Source organism: Scyliorhinus torazame, chromosome 15 (assembly GCF_047496885.1).
Source record: "Scyliorhinus torazame isolate Kashiwa2021f chromosome 15, sScyTor2.1, whole genome shotgun sequence".
Taxonomy (NCBI): Eukaryota; Metazoa; Chordata; class Chondrichthyes; order Carcharhiniformes; family Scyliorhinidae; genus Scyliorhinus; species Scyliorhinus torazame.
The window spans coordinates 162,723,314-162,744,911 of NC_092721.1; the positions used below are offsets into that span (position 1 = coordinate 162,723,314).

The 21,598-nt window shown below is 45.3% G+C and overlaps 1 protein-coding gene across 3 annotated transcripts in view; it reads left to right on the plus strand.

Moving 5' to 3' along the window:
• nbeaa (neurobeachin a) overlaps positions 1 to 21,598 on the plus strand; it is a 1,435,335-nt gene that overhangs the window by 1,395,055 nt on the left and 18,682 nt on the right. For all 3 annotated transcript variants that reach the window (XM_072477018.1, XM_072477016.1, XM_072477017.1), the window contains 3 exons: positions 6,863 to 6,964; positions 7,141 to 7,337; positions 8,343 to 8,494. In XM_072477018.1, coding sequence (XP_072333119.1) covers positions 6,863 to 6,964; positions 7,141 to 7,337; positions 8,343 to 8,494 — 451 coding nt within the window. The remainder of the gene's footprint in view (positions 1 to 6,862; positions 6,965 to 7,140; positions 7,338 to 8,342; positions 8,495 to 21,598) is intronic.

Genomic DNA, 21,598 nt, shown 5'->3' on the forward strand with positions numbered 1-21,598 from the left:
CTCCTGTTGTTTGCAGATGGAATTTGCAATAATCTCTTGTTTCATTCAACATCTCAAACTGGCTTTCTCGCAACTCCATGATAAAAATGAATATTAATCGGCTGTTGACACTTCCAGAACATGTTGGTCACGTTCATTATATATGTAGCCAATTGCATTTTACCAGCTCTGATCTGACTTATTAAACTGGAATGGATTGGATTGAATTGGATTTTGTTTACTGTCACATATACCGAGGTACAGTGAAATGTATTTTTCTATGAGCAGTTCAACAGATTATTAAGTACATGAAAAGAAAAGGAAATAAAAGAAAATACATAATAGGGCAACACAAGGTACACAATGTAACTACATAACACCAGCATCGGGTGAAGCACACAGGAGTGTAGTGTTAATGAGGTCAGTCCATAAGGGGGTTGTTTAGGAGTCTGGTAACAGCGGGGAAGAAGCTATTTTTGAGTCTGCTTGTGCGTGTTCTTAGACTTTTGGATCTCCTGCCCGATGGAAGAAGTTGGAAGAGTGAGTAAGCCGGGTGGGAGGGGTCTTTGATTATGCTGCCCGCTTTCCCCAGGCAGCGGGAGGTGTAGATGGAGTCAATGGATGGGAGGCAGGTTTGTGTGATGGACTGGGCTATATTCACGATTCTCTGAAGTTTCTTGCGGTCTTGGGCCGAGCAGTTGCCATACCAGGCTGTGATGCAGCCAGATAGGATGCTTTCTATGGTGTGTCTGTAAAAGTTGGTGAGAGTTAATGTGGACATGCCGAATTTCTTTAGTTTCCCGAGGAAATATAGGTGCTGTTGTGCTTGGTGGTAGCGTCGACGTGGGTGGACTAGGACAGGTTTTTGGATTTGTGTACCCCTAGGAATTTGAAACTGCTAACCATCTCCACCTTGGTCCCATTGATGCTGACAGGGGTGTGTATAGTACTTTGCTTCCTGAAGTCAATGACCAGCTCTTTAGTTTTACTGGTATTGAGGGATAGATTGTTGTCGCTGCACCACTCCACTAGGTCCCGTGTCTCCCTCCTGTATTCTGACTCATCGTTATTCGAGATCCGGCCCACTATGGTCGTATCATCAGCAAACTTGTAGATGGCGTTGGAACCAAATTTTGCCACGCAGATGTATGTGTACAGGGCGTATAGTAGGATTATCGTCTCTGATACAGTGCCATGTAGTTTCCTGGGCCGGGGTTTAAGTTTAATAGAACCCCCCCCCCCCCCAACCACCACTTCCAGAGCGGGCGAGGTGGTATAAATGCAGCGGAGGCCATTCTGCCATGGAAAAGCTGGCCTCCATTTAGCCGGCAGCAGGAAAATTGGCTGGGCTGACATGGGGAACCATCCTATTAGCTAACAAAGCTAATTATTGAACCACTTAAAGGCCATTAACCCTGAACTCAGGATTGGTGGCTCAAGGATTCTCCTGAACTCAGGCAGGTCTCCCATGCCTCCTAAACGCCACCCAAGCAAACCCTGCCAGGCTTGTCAAGGGCTTCTCAGTGGGGTCCTTCTTTCAAATGCACTTAGTGCCTAACTGAGGAACCGGGTATTCAGAAGATGCCCTTTGCGAGCCACTCTAACATTCCGCCCTCATTCCTTCCTTGCCAACAACCCCTATCCTGCTGCCATCAACCAGCCCACATTCACCTGTCTCCAGGGATACAGCAATTATCCCTGGTTAAGGCTTCAAACATTTAGCTGCAGCAGATAATGCTCCTGGTGGCATGGCTGGCAGTTCTCAGGGGCGGGATTTCAACCCTGCTGGGACCTGTTTCTGCCAGAAGTGAGACGCTGCCATTGCCTGATTACACTGAAGTAGTTTGGGCACTCCTTGGAGCGCGGACATAGGTTTTCCATCAGTTCTCTCACCAATGGATTGAATCCATGTCACCTACACTAATTTTCACCTGATGGTTTTACCGAAATGTTTACTAAATGCAGAAAACAAGTTGCAGTTTGGCACTGAGGGACTGATTACTGGTCCGCGATTTACCAGCTGTTCGCCCGGGCGGGAAATTCCGGGCCCACGCCAGTGCACGGGAAATCCCGTTGACAGCGGCAGGACCGGTAGATCCCACAGTGCCTCCTGTGAACAACATGCGGCAGGGTGGTCGATAAATCCTGCCCCTGGTTTCTGTTGATGTTAATCATACAGCAAATGTGATGAACAAATACTTTAAGCGAGGAGGCCGTTAAATCGCAGGAGAGGCCAAAATCTAGAATCACACTGAGTGCCGATCTGTTTGCGATCTAACCAGTCCGCTCCCGTTGGCAAAATCGGGATCCTTCCGTGACGTGCCAAGAATCCAATAATCACCATTTAAGCCCAATCTCCATACAATTAACAGGAGTGACAGCCCCTATTTAATGGCTCCCCGTGATCTAATGGCCTCCCGAGTAAGCAGTCACGAGGGCGCCAATTAGTACTCCTTTTTAAAAACGTGAAGCTGACTAAAGGACTGCTGCGGGGATCCAAGGAGATGAGTAGCCATCTTCACTCACGGGCAAAGAGCTGGGGTTGCTGCCCTGGTGCTCGGAGCGGGGTAGGGAGCCTCCAAGGGGCAAGCCTCGGTAGGGGTGGGCTGCCATCGGTGGAAGGGGGGGTTGCAGAGCGGAGGAGTGGCTGCTCATGGCCTGGGCTGTGGATGTGGGTGGGGCGGGGGTGTTGATGGATGTCCCAGCACCCGCGGGCCTGTCATGCCAACCCCTGGACCACATGGTCCCGTTCCGGGAGCAACCCCAGTCCGCCTGCCCCACCAACCACCCATAACTCCCACTGACCACGAGGCCTCTGGCCGCCTGGCTGAAGGCTATTGCTAATTGGGAATTGGCAATCATAGTTAAGCGAGCACTTCACATATCCAAAGTGGATTCCCATGGGTGGGCGTGCCATGTAGCATGTGGGGATTATTGCCTCGTATCTCAATCAGACCATGAGGCCTGATCACTGTGGGAGGCAACATCTAGGATGCAGCAGCCAACATCTGAACACCCAGATGCTGGGCAACAGCAACGGGGACATCACCGCGAACAATGAGTGGGTGTCTGCACCGGGGAGGGGAATAGCGCCCGGTCCATATAACAATACGTGCGGGTATCTGGGGTACAGGGTCTGAGATCCGGTGAGCAAGGGTCTCCACTGCGGCCGGGTGTGTGTGGACAGGGCGTGCCAGGTGGTGGGAGTGGGAGGGGAGCAATGGGGAGACTGGAGGGTTCTGGGGTGGAAGGCACCACTGGTTGTCAGTCTCATACCCTCTCCCAAATCCTTACAGATATTAAATGATATGAACGATACCTTGGACCATGCGGAAGTTGCCCGAATGGTGCTGCTGACAGGCCGACGGGGGGTGGGAGAGGTGGCGGTAGCAATGTCGACAGGGGTGCAAGATGGCGGCCCACGTGCAGGGCCCCGCCCAACATGCTGCAGGCCCCGGCTGCTCAACAAGCCAGGGAGAGACGGGAGGGGGAGGCCAGTGGCAGCCCAGATTGTACAAGCACTGCTGTTCTTTCAAGAAAATGCTGGACATCGTGTGCCACAGGAGGCTCCGCCTCAACAAGAGGACAGTGCAGCACCTGTGTCATGTCCTTGCGGACTTGGCACCATGTGGAGGAGAGGTTTACCTGCTCCCAGAGGCCGTCAAGGTCACCACAGCCCTGAGCATCTATGCCTCAGGATCATTCCAGGGCTCGAGCGGCGACTTGTGTAGCATCTCACAAGCTACATCCTAAAAGTGCATCCATGAAGTCACAAATGTCCTGTTCGCCGGTCGCGGACTATATAAATTTTGACATGGACCAAGCCAAACAAGATGCTCGGGCAGCAGGATGCTCCGCCATCTACAGGATGCCCCAGGTCCAGGAGCTAATAAATGGCATGCATGTTGCCTTGTCCTCACCGGGCCGTCTGGGAGTGCCCTGCATCAACAGGAAGAGGTTCCACACCCTGAACATCCAGCTGTGTGCTGCCACCACATGAAGAACATGCATGTTTGTACATGCTTCCCTGGGAATGGACACAACAGCTACATCCTATGGCAGTCGGACATCTCCAGTCTCTTCAAGGATCACCTAGAATGGCCGGTTGCTCTTGGGGGATAAGGGATACCCGCTGAGGACCTGGTTAATGATGCCAGTGCAGATGCCGGTGACTGAAGCGGAGACCTGAGAGAACGAGGCCCATGTGACCATCCGGGCTGCCATTGGATGGTGCATCGAACTCCTCAAGATCCGGTTCCAGTGCCTCAACCATTCTGGTGGTGCACTGCAGTACACCCCCAGAGGGTTGGCACCAGTCTGCTCATCTTCCACAACATGGCACAGCAGCGGGCGACATGGTTGAGAGGGAGAAACGTGCCCATCTCTGAGGAGGAGGACGAGGAGGTGCCGGACCATGAGGGGCTGGAGGATGAGCCCGGGGAGGACCCGCAGGACCAACCGGAGGATGGAGGACAAGTGGCAGCGGCGAGCACCCGGGATCTCAGTGAGGCACTCTTCCTCGCCCACTTCATATAGGATGTGGCTGCACCCATCATCCCCCCTTTCCCAGAGGTCTTGGTACCAGATTTCAATTTTTCAAGAGCAGCAGTGATTTGGCGTGTTGTCCGGCTGGCTCGATGAAAGATACAACGCAGGCAAACGATGCGTCATGACACCCGCCAATGTGATGGTAATGAATGCAAATCAGGCTCGCGCCCTTCTTGGGCGGGAACCCGATTGAGTCACCGGAGGCAGGTCAGAGGATTGCAAACCAAAATCTCAAGAATCGTGTTTTCCGTATCCTGCGAGATTTGGCAACCATTTCGGGAATTGCGCCCATGGCCAACACGGCCGCTAAATCGAGGCCAGCATATCAGGTCGATAATCCTTCTTTGGGAGTTCTGATATCAACTCTGTTTCTCTCCACAAATGGTGCCTGATATACTGCGTATTTCCAACATTTTGTTTTTATTTTGCATTGCCAGCATGTGCAATATTTCACTTTTGTTTTAGTTGTCCCTTTTGCCCAGGCCAATATTTATCCATCAATCAATATCTCAGAAGCAGATTATCTGGTCATTGTCACATTGCTGTTTGTGGGAGCACACTGTGTGCAAATGGGATACTTTGTTGGCTGCAATTGATATAAAACTTAGTTGAAACCTTCACTTCAACATTTTCAAAGGCAACTTTTCTATCTCAATTTTCATTTCTTGCTGCAAAGTTGAGGATCTTTCACAATAATTCACCTAATATAACGTGTAAAAAATACCCCCTGGTATAAATATAATGATAACTCAAATATAGTGGCAACCTTCCATCTTGCAAGGCGATGGTTTGTGCCATGGTGGACAACTATTAAGCAACGCCTGGTGTGGTTCAGAAGCAACACTCTGGCATGGCAGCCTCATTTACTGCACAGTGGACCGCGGAGGTGAGCCATTGAACAAAGTTCAGATATTCATTTTGAAAATCCACTTTTATTTTCAAGAAGTAGTGTTCCTACTTTACCTGCATGCATGTTACAACCTCTAACCTCCCATCACATCTCTGTCATGCGAGAGTGCTTTTAAGAACTGGATGTTTAAGCAATGTACCTTTAAGAAAACAGTGATGTCATAGAGTGGGTGGAGCTCAGCTCAGTTCAGCCATTTTGCAGTTTTTGGTTTTGCAGTTTGAAAAGTGCCTGGCTGGTTTTGCTGAGAGCAGTTTAAAAGTGCCTAGCTGTTTTGCTGTGAGCTGCTTAAAAAGGAGAAAGCCAGTTTGAGACAGCAGCTTGAGAAGTTCTGGTTTGCTATGAGTTGCTTGCAGGAAGAAAGCAAGGTGCTGGAGCTGAAGTCACCCAAACTAATATATCTCTGCCATTCTACAGAAAATATATATATCCTTTAACCTGACGTGATACTGTTTAAAGGTGTTAAGTCTCTTGGAGGTTTGAAGGAACATTTTAAGGAATTATTTACTGTTGCAATATTTTCTGAGTTATCTTTGAAGTAAGGGGTTTTAAGAGATCCAATGCTTATTTAGGATGTTAAGTTGAGTTCATGGAATAAACAGTGTTTTGTGTTTAAAAACCCACGTGTCCATAATTGTAATCCAACACCTAGGAAAAAAGCCGTGGGCTAGGAAAAGCAACGAATACATTAAAGGGTGAGGTTGGTTGAACTCCATGGTACATTTTGGGGTTCTGAAAACGTCTCGCCCATAACATCTGTTAGAAATAATGTGACAGTGATAGAATAATCAATTTATTTTTAAATGATTACTCTGATTCCGAACATTTGCTGTTACAGGCATTAACCCTTTCTGTGCTATGTTCCCGTGCTTCCTCTATGTATTAATGGAATAAAAAATTGGTTCACACTTTTTTAAAAAATCTCCCTTTCAAGCTTAAGACATCATATTGTCTTTGCACCTTATTTGGTGAATTATCATATTTGCACCACCTCCCACTCTTTGGGTATATCCATTCCTTCTACTATTCTCTTCCCCTAAAATACAAATGGATGATCTTGGAGTAGCTTTTTAATCAGCTGCTACACTGTTCAGTTCAATCCTTCAGTTGTCGGAATTAGACCATATACTGTGCAGAAATCAAATTACTGGTCTGAGGACTCCAAATAAGGTGATTAACCATCCCCACCCCATGGTCACAATTATCTTCCTTTGTGCCAGGTATGAGTTTCTACCTGATTCTCCTGATTTCAGGCTTACCCAGGCGTCTTGGTGCTGTACGTGATCAAATGTCACCTTTGATATCAAGATGCCAAGCTGCTTTAATTCAAAGGGTACAATACGCATAATATGTTCAACTGAAGGACATGCCAGTTCTATATTCTTTCCACTTTTTACTCAATGGCATGGTCTCTGATTTTTGCTTTAGGTGACTACCCGGCTCCTAGAGCTGTCTTGACGGGGCATGACCATGAAGTCGTTTCTGTATCTGTGTGTGCTGAACTGGGACTTGTCATCAGTGGTGCCAAAGGTGAGCAGGAATACCACAGCACAAAGTATTAATATTTTTAATATTTTAATGAGTCAGTGTTTTCTCTTGAGCATAGTTTAATCCCAAAGTATCACCCATCTAAAGGAATGAACAATTTCAATCCTTTCCAGCAGATGTTTGAGTATTTTTCTGAACATATTGATGTATTGTTACAGAAGGGCCATGTCTGGTGCATACAATTACTGGAGATCTTCTTAGAGCCCTGGAGGGGCCGGAAAACTGTGTCTACCCACGTCTTATTTCTGTATCCAGTGAAGGCCATTGTATCATCTACTATGAGCGAGGACGATTCTGTAATTTTAGTATCAATGGCAAACTATTAGGGCAGATGGAGACCAATGATTCAACCAGAGTAAGTGACGTATGAAGCTGCAAAACATATCCATTTTTTAGTGAAGTAGACTTTTAGATTATGACTGCTTTGATTCTTTGTGTCTTTTCCATGCTTACCAACTGATTTTTTTATTAAAGTGATCAAACTTCCTCTTTAATTGTGTCTTGTAACTTTTGAAGTGCCAGTTACTGGTTGACCAGTTGAAAATTTCTAAGGTGGTGTTCACCCTGAATTGAATATGAGTTAGACTGCATGAAGATTGACATAACGGCACGGAATACAGAGCCCTTCCATTCTCCAGCAATTATGTTTCTGGTTTCAATGAACAGACAGGAAAAGAATAATCAAAAACTGAATTTGATAAATAATTTCTAACCAACAAGAAAATATTATTATGGTAAACTATTCATTTTTATCAAATGGGAAACCTCAGAATATTCCTTGTTGGATAGGCAGTAAATCACTGATATAATTTTTTACACTCACTCAGTTTAAAGTCTAGAAATTCTGGACTTTGCATTTGGTGACCCTTTTCTGCCTTACATGTTTAGGTGCCGTACAGTAAATAAGTGGTGTGCAGCATGGTCCATCCATTTGTTCTGGATCTTCAGCAGTCTGACGCTTCCAAGAAGGGTCTGCTTGGAGCCATGAGCAAAAAAAAAGCTCAGTCCAATTTTTTTCATTTTCACTTTTGTGTACCTCCTCCCTCCGCGCAATATAACAAGCTGCGTCTAACCCTGGCCTGAAATCCTGTAGTTCCTCCCCAGTGGCCCCACGGCCCCCAGACATACTGGCAAACCAACTTGCTAATTTCTAACTCTCTGAATGGCAAGTTGCATCAGTACGCCCATGTGGTCAATATTGTGTAAGCGAGGCCCAATCAAATTTGGACTTTGTACACATTTTACGGCCTCTTGTCGTAGTTGTCTCCAATTTCTCCTCATTAGGTTTGTTACGATTTATTTATGTAATTAAAGGATTTTTTAAAATTCTAAATTACAGAATACTGTTTCTTTTCTCTAGGCATTGCTTCTCAGCAGTGATGGACAAAACCTAGTAACAGGGGGAGATAATGGTGTGGTAGAAGTGTGGCAAGCCTGTGACTTCAAGCAACTGTATGTTTACCCTGGTTGCGATGCTGGCATCAGGGCTATGGACCTATCCCATGATCAAAGGTAATGGAAACTATTACATTTGTGTGCGTGTCGAATAACATTTCCAATCTACTTTTCATTCATATTTCATTATTCTTCCAGAGAAAATACTTCCCAGTAGGTTGTTGGAGTACTGTGCATGGTTGTGTGTGCTCCATTAGAGGAAGGACATAACAACCAAGGATAGGTGCGCTGTGATTTTAACAAATAAGAGACTGACAGTTCTGAAAAGACATTTGAGAAGTTAGGATTTTATTTTATGAAAGGAGGCTAGGGAGTGATCTACAAGAGAGTATAAATGATTATAATAAGATCAAGAGTGATAATGGCATTTCGTGGTCAGTAATACAGCAAGTGATGAGAAATTATAGAATTACAATAATATCAAAGAGTTCAAATGGAAGTTTTTTTCAATGAATTTAAAGTACCCAATTAAGGGACAATTTAGTGTGGCCAATTCACCTACCATGCACATCTTTGGTTTGTGGGGGTGAGACCCGGGGAGAATGTGCAAACTCCACACGGACAGCGACCTGGGGCCAGGATTGAACCCGGGTCCTCAGCGCTGTGAGGCAGCAGTGCCGCCCAAGTTCAAAAGGAAGTTGAGAAGAGATAATTATATAGAATGTAGTTAGAATTTGAAATGTTACACCAGGCATCATTCTTTACTGTGCACTAAAAAAGCAGTACAAATCCAACAGGCCATTTACTGTCTCATCGTTTACTCTCAATCATCAGTAGAGTGAGGGAAGGCGTCATCAACAATGTTATCAAGTAGCACTTACTCAGCAATAACCTGCTCACTGATGATCAATTTGGGTACCGCCAGGGCCATTCAGCTCCTGACCTCATTACAGTCTTAGTCCTAAAAGGTATAAAAGAGCTGAACTCTAGAGAGGAGGTGAGAGTGACTGCCCTTGAAATCAAGGAAGCATTTGGCTGAATGTGGCATCAAGGAGCCCTGGAAAAACTGAAGTCAATGGGAATCAAGGGGGAAACTCTTCACTGGTTGAAGTCATACTGACCACAAAGGAATATGATTGTGATTGTTGGAGGCCAATCGTCTTAGTCCCAGCATGTCACTGCACGAGTCCCTCAAGGTAATGTCCTAGGCCCAACCATCACCAGCTACTTCACCAATGATCTTCTCGCTATCATAAGGTCAGAAGTGCAAAATTGCATAATGTTCAGCACCATATACACAACATCCATAGACACTCCCCAAACAACCAAGCTTGTAAAAGTTCAGCTCAATTTTTTTAATGCGTTCTTTATGCTGGCAAGGCAATTCCTAACTTCCCTGAGAAGTTGGTGGTAAGCTGCCTTCTTGAATCCCTGCTCTTGTAGCCATACTTTTTAAACAGTTGGTCCTGTTAAGTTTCTGCCCAATAGTAACCTCCAAGATGTTGATGATTAGACATGACTTAATCTTCATAAATTCACGCTGATTCTCTTTAGTTAGGTAATACTTGGTCAAGTTCTCAGTCATTCTGTCTCTGATGATGGATTCTATTTTATTCCTATTAATTTGTTGATGCTGTATGTTGTAGTGATGTTCAGATATCAGTATACATGATCAATGTATGCAAATGTAGTACAGTCATTTCAACACTAGATGTCGCAAAGTTAGATACTATAAGAACTGGATTCCCGCTCTTTTTAGTTAGTTAGAGAGTGTGATCCAGAACAGTGAACAAGCAAGACATAGAATAGCTAGAGTGAGAGAAGTTAGAACTAGTTTGTTATAACAGTGTATAGTTATATAGTTATCTGTATTGTACTTTATTTCTTTATAGTTAGTTTAGTATTGAATAAAAGGACTCACAGTTTATTATTTTATTACTCATTAAATAGTTCATCTTTCAACAAGAAGACTATTGGTCATTTTATCATCCTGGTGGATTCAAGAGTAATATATATATTTTAGATAAGTCATTATTTAAAATATAACATATATGATCCAATTAATATTTGGAATATCTTCCTAGTATCCCATAAGAGTATACTTCAATTAGTTTGATTTTGGTGAGCTTCTCATAAGCCTCATCATTGCCAGCTCCTGGTTTTAAAATCGGTATCAAACATTATGGATCTCACGAGTAATTGACCCATACAGCATGATCTTTATTGTCATTGAGTGAACTTTCAAAGTTCGAGATCTGCTAGAAACTCAACATTAGGCTTCAATATTATTAACTCATTAAATGCAAGGCTATAAATACATCAATGCTAAAATTTTGCAGATGCGAAACCAAACTAATTCATTGGTGCAAACTTTGTCTGCTCTTTAAGGAATTCCCGTTGCTTTGTTTCATTGGTGATCCAGGTCAATGCCCATACAGGATGAAGGAGACCAATAATTTGTCTTACCAGCATTCTTCCCAAAAGCAGACAAGTAATTGCCTTAGGAATCTCCTCAGCCTTACAGGTCTCTTCAAGAACTCTTTCAGCACCAGGCTCGTAAGAGTCTCAATTCTAATTGTCCATTTAAAAGCCAAGATCACGACGCATTACATGTTTCTTTGTAACTCTGTAAGAAGGAATTAATTAATGAATCCTGGTTATACAAATTTAATTTAAAAAGTGAGGAAACTGTAAAATATGATCATCTAACATTTCATACCATGAGCATTAAGTAATAAGTCTAATGCTTTAGTGTGAATTTTATTTGTAAAAGAGCTGTGATCACTTGTTCATATGCATGTATGATAAATCATAAAGAGAAGCTAGATATATGTGAAGGAAACCGTTACAAATAAATATTCAGATTTCAATTTAACTAGATTTTTATTTCCTTGAAACACTAGAAATAAAATTTATTTGCGCCAAGTATATAGACTTACAGTGTTGCTTTAATAGGAGCTTAAGGGTCAAAACTATTTAGGATTGATTGCCGCTACTTGCAGAAAATTATGCATCACAGTTATAGCAAGATAACTCCCTCTTGTGCTGCCAGAAAATTAGATTAGTTTTGTGGCTTACTTAGCACTCATCATTTTCAAAGATTACAATTAATTTGTAATTAGGGAATCAAAAGTCATGATTTTCTAATAGGATAATCAAAACTGCATTATGAAGGTGTATGTGGTTCTCAATTGGTGTAGAGCTGATGCAACAAGGACAATATGCTATAATTGGGTATGTATGTATCTAGAAGGCGTCCCTTACAATTCAATAATTATATTCCTAATCATCAATTATATTTTCACACCTTGTACAGGATTCTTTCCCATTTATAACAATTTAAAAAGAAAGCTACAGTCTCCTTAGTCTATGCTGGATAGGAAGTTTGAAATGAAGAAGCATGGAGGTAAGAATATAAGAAATAGGGGTAGGAGTAGGCCACATGATTCCCTCGGCCTGCTCCACCATTCAGTACGATCAAGGTTGATCTTATCTTGGCCTCAGCTCCACTTTTCTGGCTATTCCCCGTAACCCTTGACTCAACTATAGCTCAGAAATCTGCATATCTCAACCTTGAGTACATTCAATGACTCAATCTCCAAGGCTTTTGAGTTTGAAAATTCCATAGATTCCAAGGACCCTTAGAGAGAAGAAATTTCTCCCCATCTCTATCTTAAATGGCAAACCCTCAAGAACACATCTAATAGGGGCAGGAGTAGACCATGTGGCCCATCGAACCTGCTCAGCCATTCAATGTAATTATGGCTGACCTTGGGCTTCAACTTCATTTTCTTGCCGAGTCCCCTATCCCTTAATTCCCTGAGAGATCAAAAATCTGTCAATCTCAGCCTTACAAGTATTGAATAATGGAGCACACATTATTCTGAAGTTATTCCCCTGGTTCTAAATTCCCCCACAGAGGAAACATTCTCTCAGTATCTTCACTTTCAAACTCCCTCAGAATCTTACTTGTTTCAATAAGGTCACGTCTCATTCTTCTGAATTCCACTGAGTACAGGCAACACCTATTCAACCTTTCCTCAATAGCCAAGCCTTTATATCAGGATCAATCTAGTGAACCTTCTCTGAACTGCCTCCAATGCAAGTATATCTCTCCTTAAATAAGAAGACCAAAACTGTACCCAGTACTCCAGTTGTGGTCTCGCCAACAGTGTACACAGTTGTAGAAAGGCATTCCTACTTTTATACTCCATCCTCCTTGCAATAAAGACCGAGGTTCCATTTGACATCCTAATTACTGTCTGTATCTGCAGGCTAACATTTTGTGTTTCTTGTATGAGGTCACCCAAATTGCTCTGTACCACAACATTCTGTAGTCTTTCTCCATTTAAATAACATGTTGCTTTACTGTTCTTCATACCGAGATGGAGAAGCTCACATTTTCCTGGTGGTTGGCGATAGGGCAGAGTGGCCCCCTGGCACTCCCTTAGCACCTGGACACCTTGGCACTGTCAGCCTGGCAGTGCCATCTGCCCAAATGCCAGGTTGGCACTGCCAGGAGTTGGGCCCGATGCGACTTTGTCAAGTGGGGGGGGGGGGGGGGGCTTCCTGGGGGCCTCCTCAAGGTTGGGAAGGGATGAGGGGAGTCAAAAAAGTGGAGGGGGGGAATAAATCGGTGCTGCCAGACAAAATGGTCCCCGAATCTAAATCCCTCTAAGTGTGGCCTCAGCAAAGAGAAACTTCCTGAGGCCAAAACAAACAGCAAAATGGTGTGTTTCTCAACAACAACAACAGCGGTGTGTTTCTCGGTGCTGCAGCCTGAATATCAACCAAGTCAGGATGACTTGGGATCTGTATAAAAAGTGGCAGGCAGATCCCAATTCTGGCATTCACAACCCTATTCCTGGGCTTTGTGGTTTTTGGCGTGCTTTTAAAGGATACGAGCTGGTATTATAATAGCTGTCTGGACTCTCAACCAAGCCTCATTTTGTATCCAAATGCATCACATCTGCTGGTTCCCCTTTACCCAACCTGCTTGTTACATCCTCAAAGAATTCTAATAAATTTGTCAAACATGATTTATTTCATAAAACCATCCCTCTGCATGGTTTTATGAATGCCCTGCTATTAATTTATAATAATGGATTCCAGGACTTTCAAAATGACAGACATTGGAGCTAACTGGCCTATAGTTTCTTGCTTTCTGTCTCTCCCTTTCTTGAAGAGGAGCGGTGCATCTGTGGTTTCCCCATCCATTGGGGCCTTACCAGAATCTAGGGAATTTCAGGATTACAACTAATGTATTCACTGTCCCTGCAACTACTTCTTATAAGACACTAGGATGCAGGTCATCTGCTTTTAGTCTCGTATGATTGCTTAGTATGTATTTTCTAGTGATATTGATAGTTTTAAGTTCTTACCTCCCTTTTGCTCCCTAGTTTTCTATGATTATTGGCATACTTTCAGTATCTTCTACGACGAAGACCGATTCAAAATATTGTTCAAAGTTTCTGCCATTTTCTTATTTCCCATTATTAATTCCCAGTCTCATCCTCTGAGGTACCATCAGTTACTTTAGCCCTATTTTTAAAACCCAGAATTTCACATGCTTTTTATTAACTGCTTTCTCAACTTGTCCTGCTATCTTTAGTGATCTGTGCACATATACTCCCAAGTCCCTGTGCTTCTGCACCCCCTTTAGAATTGTACCCTGTATTTTATATTGTGTCACCTCGTTCTTTGACCAAAATGAATCACTTCGTACTTCTCCGCATTAAATTTCACCTGCCACTTGCCCACACATTCCATGCCAAATCTCTGTCCTTTTGACGTTTTACACTGTCCTCCTCAGTTCACAATACTTCCAAGTTTTGCATCATCTTTTTTAAAAATTGTGCCCTTTACACCCAAGTCTAAATCATTGATATAGATCAAGATAAGCAGAGAACTTAATACCGACCCTAGGAAACCCCAACATAAACCCTCCCCCACTTCAAGAAATGACCTATCACCACTACTCCCTGTTTCCTGTCACTCAGCCAGTTTTGTAATCATACTTCTGCTGACTTTTATTCCCTTGAGCTCTAAATGTGCTCCCAAACCTTTGTCATGATATGCACTCATGCACATAATGAGATACAGACAGGCAGTGACAGACACCCAATACAGCCAATCAACACACAGGACAGAACACAGCCAATCACCAGGCAGAACACTAGAAGGTTGTCTCCTACTATAAAACACATGAGGCATCAACACTCTGCCTCTTTCCACTGGTGACAACTGTAGTGACAGTCAGGGTGTATATATCAGTTAGCACCTTCTACACCTGGCTCAGAGTTAGTCTGGTCTAGTTAGTTATAGTAAGCACGCTTAGATTAGTAGAGTGTCAAACCTACAGCGAACTTTGTGCACTGCTTAACAAGTTCAATAAAGCGTATTGAACTACATCGAAGTTTGGAGTCTACTTTCAAGTACAAATGCATCCAGTTGCAGTCCGTGTAACCCCAGGGTGAATAACACGACATGGTACCAGTAGTCTACTATCTCTAAGTGGTTTACCTCGAGTGATTCCATGAAGACCAGCAAGTGCCTTCCAGCGGCATGGAGAAGATCCAGGCCCCTTGACAGCTGCGGATCTTCGGCAATCTCGGCGCCAACTGGCGGGTCTTCAAGCAAAGGTTCCTTCTCTACACTGAGGCCTCAGACCTCGAGGATGCGTCCGATGCCAGAAAAATTGCGCTGCTCCTATCAACTGCGGGGGACCAAGCCATCCAGAGTTTCAACTCGCTTAATTTTACCGACAGCCAGGACAAGGCCAAATTCAAGACCGTTTGGGAGAAGTTTGACAGTCACTGTGAAGTCGAAACAAACGAGACCTTTGAACACTATATTTTCCAGCAACGCCTTCAGGGTAAGGATGAACCGTTCCAATCCTTTCTAACTCATCTCTGTATATTAGTGCAGTCCTGCAATTATGGTGCAACTGCTGGGTCCATGATCAGGGATCAGATCGTGTTTCGGGTGCACTTCGATTCCTTGCGGGAGCAACTCCTCAAAATTAAGCACATGACCCTGCCAGTCGCAATCGAGACGTGTATAGTGCATGAGCATGCGAGAAATCGGTACTCCCGTTTCAAATCGGCAAAATACGAAAAACTTGCCCCCCACGAGGCAGAGAGTGTACAGGCCATCGCCCGGATGCAGCGCTTCAGTATCGATGAAAGCGGCCATTTCGCGCACTTTTCCCGGGGCCTCACGCATGCGCAACACGAACGGGAGAACGAAGCGGCCGAAAACCAAACTGCGCAGGTGCGAATGTCGGCTGGGCGCACGGAGCGTAACGACGTCAACGTCATGACGTGCCCGAACTGCGGAACCACCCACTTAGAGCGGCAATGCCCTGCAAAAGGCAAGCGATGTTTTGATTGTGGGAAGCCTGGACATTATGCAGTCTTGTGCAGGTCTGCACCACCAGTCAAGGGCCAGCGATCCCAATTCCAACGCAAACGCGTTTGATGTGTACAGCAAGACTTACTGGATTCTGATCCTGGTAGCACTACGGATCCAGAGGACGACTGCCTGAAGTCCCCCTATCATGTGGGCATCATCACTACATATGAGTATGCCTCCTCAAATTCAGCAAGACGCCTATCTATCCTCAATGTGGATTCTGCGGACGAATGGCGTGCAGTCATACAAGTTAATCAATGCAGCATCCAGTTTAAGCTGGACACTGGTGCTTCTGCCAAACTCATCTCTCAAGCTGATTTTGATCACATTAAAAAGCAACCCAAAATTCTTCCGCCAGCCTGCCAGCTCCTCGATTATAATGGCAATGCCGTAACTGCACTAGGATCTTGTAATCTATTCGTCTCCAACAAGACCATCAATGTCACACTGCGCTTCGATAAGGCATCCCTGCTCGGTGCCCATGCATGCAAGCTACTCAACCTCGTACAGCGAGTCCATGCCATGTCTTCTTCCAATGTGGATCTTCAGGCTGACATTGATGACATCCTTGCACAATATCCGGATGTGTTTGATGGAATGGGCACTCTGCCATACTGCTACAAGATCCTACTCAGGCCTGATGCCACGCCTGTGATCCATGCACCACGCCGGGTGCCGGCTCCTCTGAAAGAACGTTTAAAGGCACAGCTACAGGAGCACCAAGACCAGGGCATCATCTCCAAAGTGACGGAACCGACTGACTGGGTCAGCTCAATGGTCTGTGTGAAGAAGCCCTCAGGAGAGTTGCGGATATGCATAGATCCCAAAGATCTTAACCAGAACATAATGCAGGAACACTACCCGATCCGAAGTGGGAGGAACTGACCAGTGAGATGGCACACAACAAATTCTTCACAAAGCTTAGATGCATCGCGTGGTTTCTGGCAGATACAACTGGACAAGTCCAGCAGGAAGCTCTGCACGTTCAACACACCATTTGGCAGGTACTGTTATAACCGTATGCCGTTCGGCATTGTCTCAGCCTCTGAAATCTTCCACAGGATCATGGAGCAGATGATAGAGGGCATTGAGGGTGTGCCTGTCCACGTAGATGATGTAATCATATGATCCATGACCCCCGAGGAACACATATCTCGTCTCAAACAAGTCTTTCGACGTATCCATGCAAATGGCCTCAAGCTGAACAAGGCCAAGTGCTCCTTTGGCATGTCAACTATCAAGTTCTTGGGCGACCAGATATCCCAGCAGGGTGTGCGACCAGATTCGGACAAGGTCAAGGCCATTAACACCATGAAGACTCCGGAAGACAAGAAGGTGGTACTACGCTTCCTCGGAATGGTGAACTTCTTGGGAAAATTCATTCCCAATATGGCCGCACGCACCACAGCTCTCAGGCATCTGGTGAAGTAGTCCACTGCATTCCAGTGGCTACCCACACATCAAGCAGAGTGGCTCGAGCTTAAAGCAAAGCTCACCACTGCTCCGGTACTAGCGTTTTTTGATCCAGACAGGGAAACCAAAATCTCCATGGACGCAAGCCAGGACGGCATTGGTGCGGTGCTCCTCCAGAGGGATGACTCCTCGTCCTGGGCTCCAGTTGCTTATGCGTCGAGGGCCATGACTCCTACTGAACAGAGGTACGCCCAAATAGAAAAAGAGTGCCTGGGCCTCCTAACTGGCATTGTAAAGTTCCATGACTACATCTATAGCCTACCAACATTCACAGTGGAGACTGACCACAGATCCTTGGTCCATATCATTCATGAGGACTTGAATGACATGACGTCCAGGCTTCAGCGAATTCTCCTTCGACTCTGAAGGTACGATTTTGAGTTAGTATACACACCAGGCAAGGAGCTGATAATTGCGGATGCCCTGTCCCGCTCCATCACCTCGCCCTGTTAACAGGTTGACTTAATCCGCCAGATTTAGGCACAGGTGCAGCTGTGTGCCGGCAACCTCCCGGCCTCAGACGAAAGAGTGATCAGCCTTCGTGAAGAGACTGCCAAAGACCCTCTTCTGCAGCGTGCAATGCACCACCTTGCAAATGGTTGGCAAAAAGGGCAATGCCCTCAGTTCTTTAATGTGAAGGACAACCTGACAGTCGTCGAGGGGATCCTCCTCAAGCTAGATCGTATCGTTATTCCTCACAGTCTGCAGAGCTTAGTGCTCAAACAAATCCACGAGGGACACCTAGGTGTCGAAAAGTGTAGGCGCAGGGCCCGGCAGGCTGTCTATTGGCCTGGAATCAGCCAGGACATATCCAACATGGTCCTCAATTGTGCGACCTGCCAGCATTTCCAGCCTGCTCAAACAAAAGAAACACTCCAGCAACACGAGATCGTGACCTCTCCGTGGTCCAAGGTGGGAATCGACCTTTTTCACGCCAATGGGCATGACTCATCATAGATTACTTCTCAAATTACCAGTAAGTTGTGAAGCTGTCAGACCTCAAATCAAGGACAGTCATCAAGGCCTGCAAGGAGACATTTGCCAGGCATGGCATTCCACTGACTGTCATGAGTGACAATGGTCCCTGCTTCCACAGCCAAGAGTGGTCCAATTTTGCCAAGTCGTACCAATTCAACCACATCACCTCAAGCCCACACTACCCGCAGTCCAACGGGAAGGTTGAGAAAGGGGTCTATATAGTGAAGCAACTGCTCTGCAAGGCTGCAGACTCTGCTTCTGACTTCAACCTTGTGCTGTTGACTTACAGGGCAACCCCTCTGTCCACCGGTATGTCTCCGGCTCAACTCCTCATGAATAGAGACCTGTGGACGACTGTTCCAGCCATACACTTACCAGACCCGGATCACCTCCCAGTGCTGCAAAAGGTGCAGCAACTCAGGAACTGGCAAAAGCTGACGTACAATGCTCATGCTACCGATTTGCCTGTGCTATCTCCGGAAGATGCTGTTCGGATCAAGCTACCTGATGGAGGCTGGTCAGCTCCAGCTGTTGTTCGACAGACTGCTCCCAGATTGTTTGTAGTTCATATGGCTGATGGCTCCATTGTCAGGCGCAACAGAAGGGCGTGCGCAAAGTTGCATGCCCACCACCAGATCCTACTTTTCCATATGTTGTCGTGCCTCTTCCGGACACCTCGCACCACGAGGCCACCATTCTGGCAGCAATCCCGCCTGACAAGGTGCTGTTGTCCGCACCTCCACCTCTCAGGCGGTCGACAAGGACCAGACACAAGCCCCAAAGATTGGTCTTATAGACATTATCTTATAAATTTTGTTCTGTATCTGTACGCTAGACACCTCTTATATGTATACTCATCCACTCGCCATTTAATGTAAATAGTTCTACATGTAAATACAGTCGCATGTGCTCCAAGCAACCAAACCTTTTTTTTTTAAAGGGAGATGTCATGATATGCACTCATGCACATAATGAGAAACAGACAGGCAGTGACAGACACCCAGTACAGCCAATCAACACACAGGACAGAACATAGCCAATCACCAGGCAGAACACCAGAAGGTGGTCTCCCAATATAAAACACACGAGACATCAACACTCTGCCTCTTTCCACTGGTGACAACTGTAGTGACAGTCAGGGTGTATATATCAGTTAGCACCTTCTACACGTGGCTCAGATCTAGTCTGGTCTAGGTAGTTATAGAAAGCGCGCTTAGATTAGTAGAGTGTCAAACCCACAGTGAACTGTGTGCACTGCTTAACATCGAAGTTTGGAGTCTACTTTCAAGTACAACTGCATCCAGTAGCAGTCCGCGTTACCCCAGGGTGAATAACACAACAACCTTTTTTGTGACATTTTACCAAACGTCTTTTGAAAGTCGATTTGCAACACATCAACTTTGTTACCTTCATCCACCTTATTAAAATATTAAATTATTAAAATACTCAAGCAAATCATTTAAACATAGTGGGCGGGATTCTCCACCAATGCCCAGGGGGTTCCCGATGGTGTGGGGCTTGTTGCTGTCTTTAGTTGGCTCTGAATATGGCGGTCAATATGGTCGCCTCCTTAATTCTAATTACGTTTGCTCTAGAGTCGCCAGGTATCTTTTCGATGCCGCCACAAGGTTCAAAACCGAATACCGATCAAAGACTCGGTACACCAGTTAGTTAGTTCAAAGTCAATGCTTATTTATTTACACACACAGTTAAATCTACTCATGCACGGAACTCTACAGACTAAACTATCACTACTGCTAAAGCCTATACTTAGCTTCGGGCGCCCACTCAGTCAGAGGAATAATGGCCGTTGTTCGGATCTGAGGCTGCTGGGGTTGAAGTGGTGAAGGGGAACAGCTAAGGTCGTCCGTCTGGAAGCGAGCGTTGACCTTGGACTTACTTGCTTCTGGTGCAGCTGGTGGACGGGTCTCTCCGCTATGAGAGCCAAGTCCAAGTGAGCGATTCTCTCTTGGGGCCTTCTTCTTATACCCGAAGGGGCTTCGCGCGCTTTTGGGCGGGCCTTGAACTTGGCCCCAATCAATTGGGCCGTTTCTTGATCAATCTTATTGATTTCATCCAGGGGTGGGTGCCCTGATGGCTGGGCATGTCCTAGGTGGCCGTGGGCCTGCTTTGTTTCGGTCTCCTCTGGCGCCGGGGTGTCTGCCTTAGTATTGGTTACTCAAATGTTACTCTTTTGTCCCCGGAGATGGGTCATTAGTATGCTAATGGGCCTACAGTTTTGGTCTTGTCTGGGAGCTGCGGCTCCAATATACAGACAAGCTCTGAACCTGCTTGTTTTCGCAGCATTGTCCATTTTCGCTGCAATCTTTGCAAAGTGTCTATTTTGTAATTGGGAAGTGGCCATCCCAGATGGCTACACTTCCTCCTTGTGATCCTCAACGCGAAGCGTGAAGGATCACATTACCGCGTCGTCTTCATTCTCTGACCAAGCTGGGCACCCATAAGCACTTCACAGGCTCTACACTGCTCTGTCCTTTGAATTGCAACTTTATCTAAGTTATTTTATATACATACATCATTATAAAATTCTACGGGGTGCTATGACATTCAGGCATGCATTACAAAATAAAAACTGGAACCTCTAGCTATCCTTAACTAAACTATCCTCACTCAAACAATCAAAAATAATCTACAACATTTTAAACTGTACAAATAGCAGCAACACAAGTCTCTCTGGCTTGGCAGTCAAGCACAGAGGTTTACATTTCTTTATTAAACAAACAAAACACACACAAAAAACGGATGCACTTTAATTCACTTAAATGGGTTGGGGGGTTTGTTGGAGTCCGAAGATAGGGGATCGAAATGTGTATACCGGAGTACGGTTGCGAGAGGCTCTCCTCCGCCATTTTCTGAGTCTAAGTGTCTGCACGACACTGCAGAGTATTGCCAGTACAAAGAGTGCTTCTACGATGTAAGATAGTGAATATCAGGTGATAAACTTGTCACACCAGGTCAGGGTGTCGGTAACTGTCTCGGGGGTAACTATCTCGGAGGTAACTATCTCAGGGTACAGTGTATGGCAGGGGTGGGAATCATTCACGGCCTGTGTGGTAGGGGTCAGGGAGGTAGCGTCTGCACACAACTGAAGGGATCCCGCTAAGATCCAAGTGTAGAACATGAAGGTTGTCTTCATCTTTCCTTCTTTCTGTCTTCTTTTTCTTCCTCTGGGGTTCCTGAGGTTCCGGAGTTCTGTGGACACAAGCATAATATCTGTTATTATCTTGCTTAAGACCTCGTATGTCTGTCTGTCTGTCCTTTGTTGCCAATTACCCATTATAATTAGTAACCATCTGTGACTCCCTCATTTTTTTTTTTAACGGAATATTTGGACAA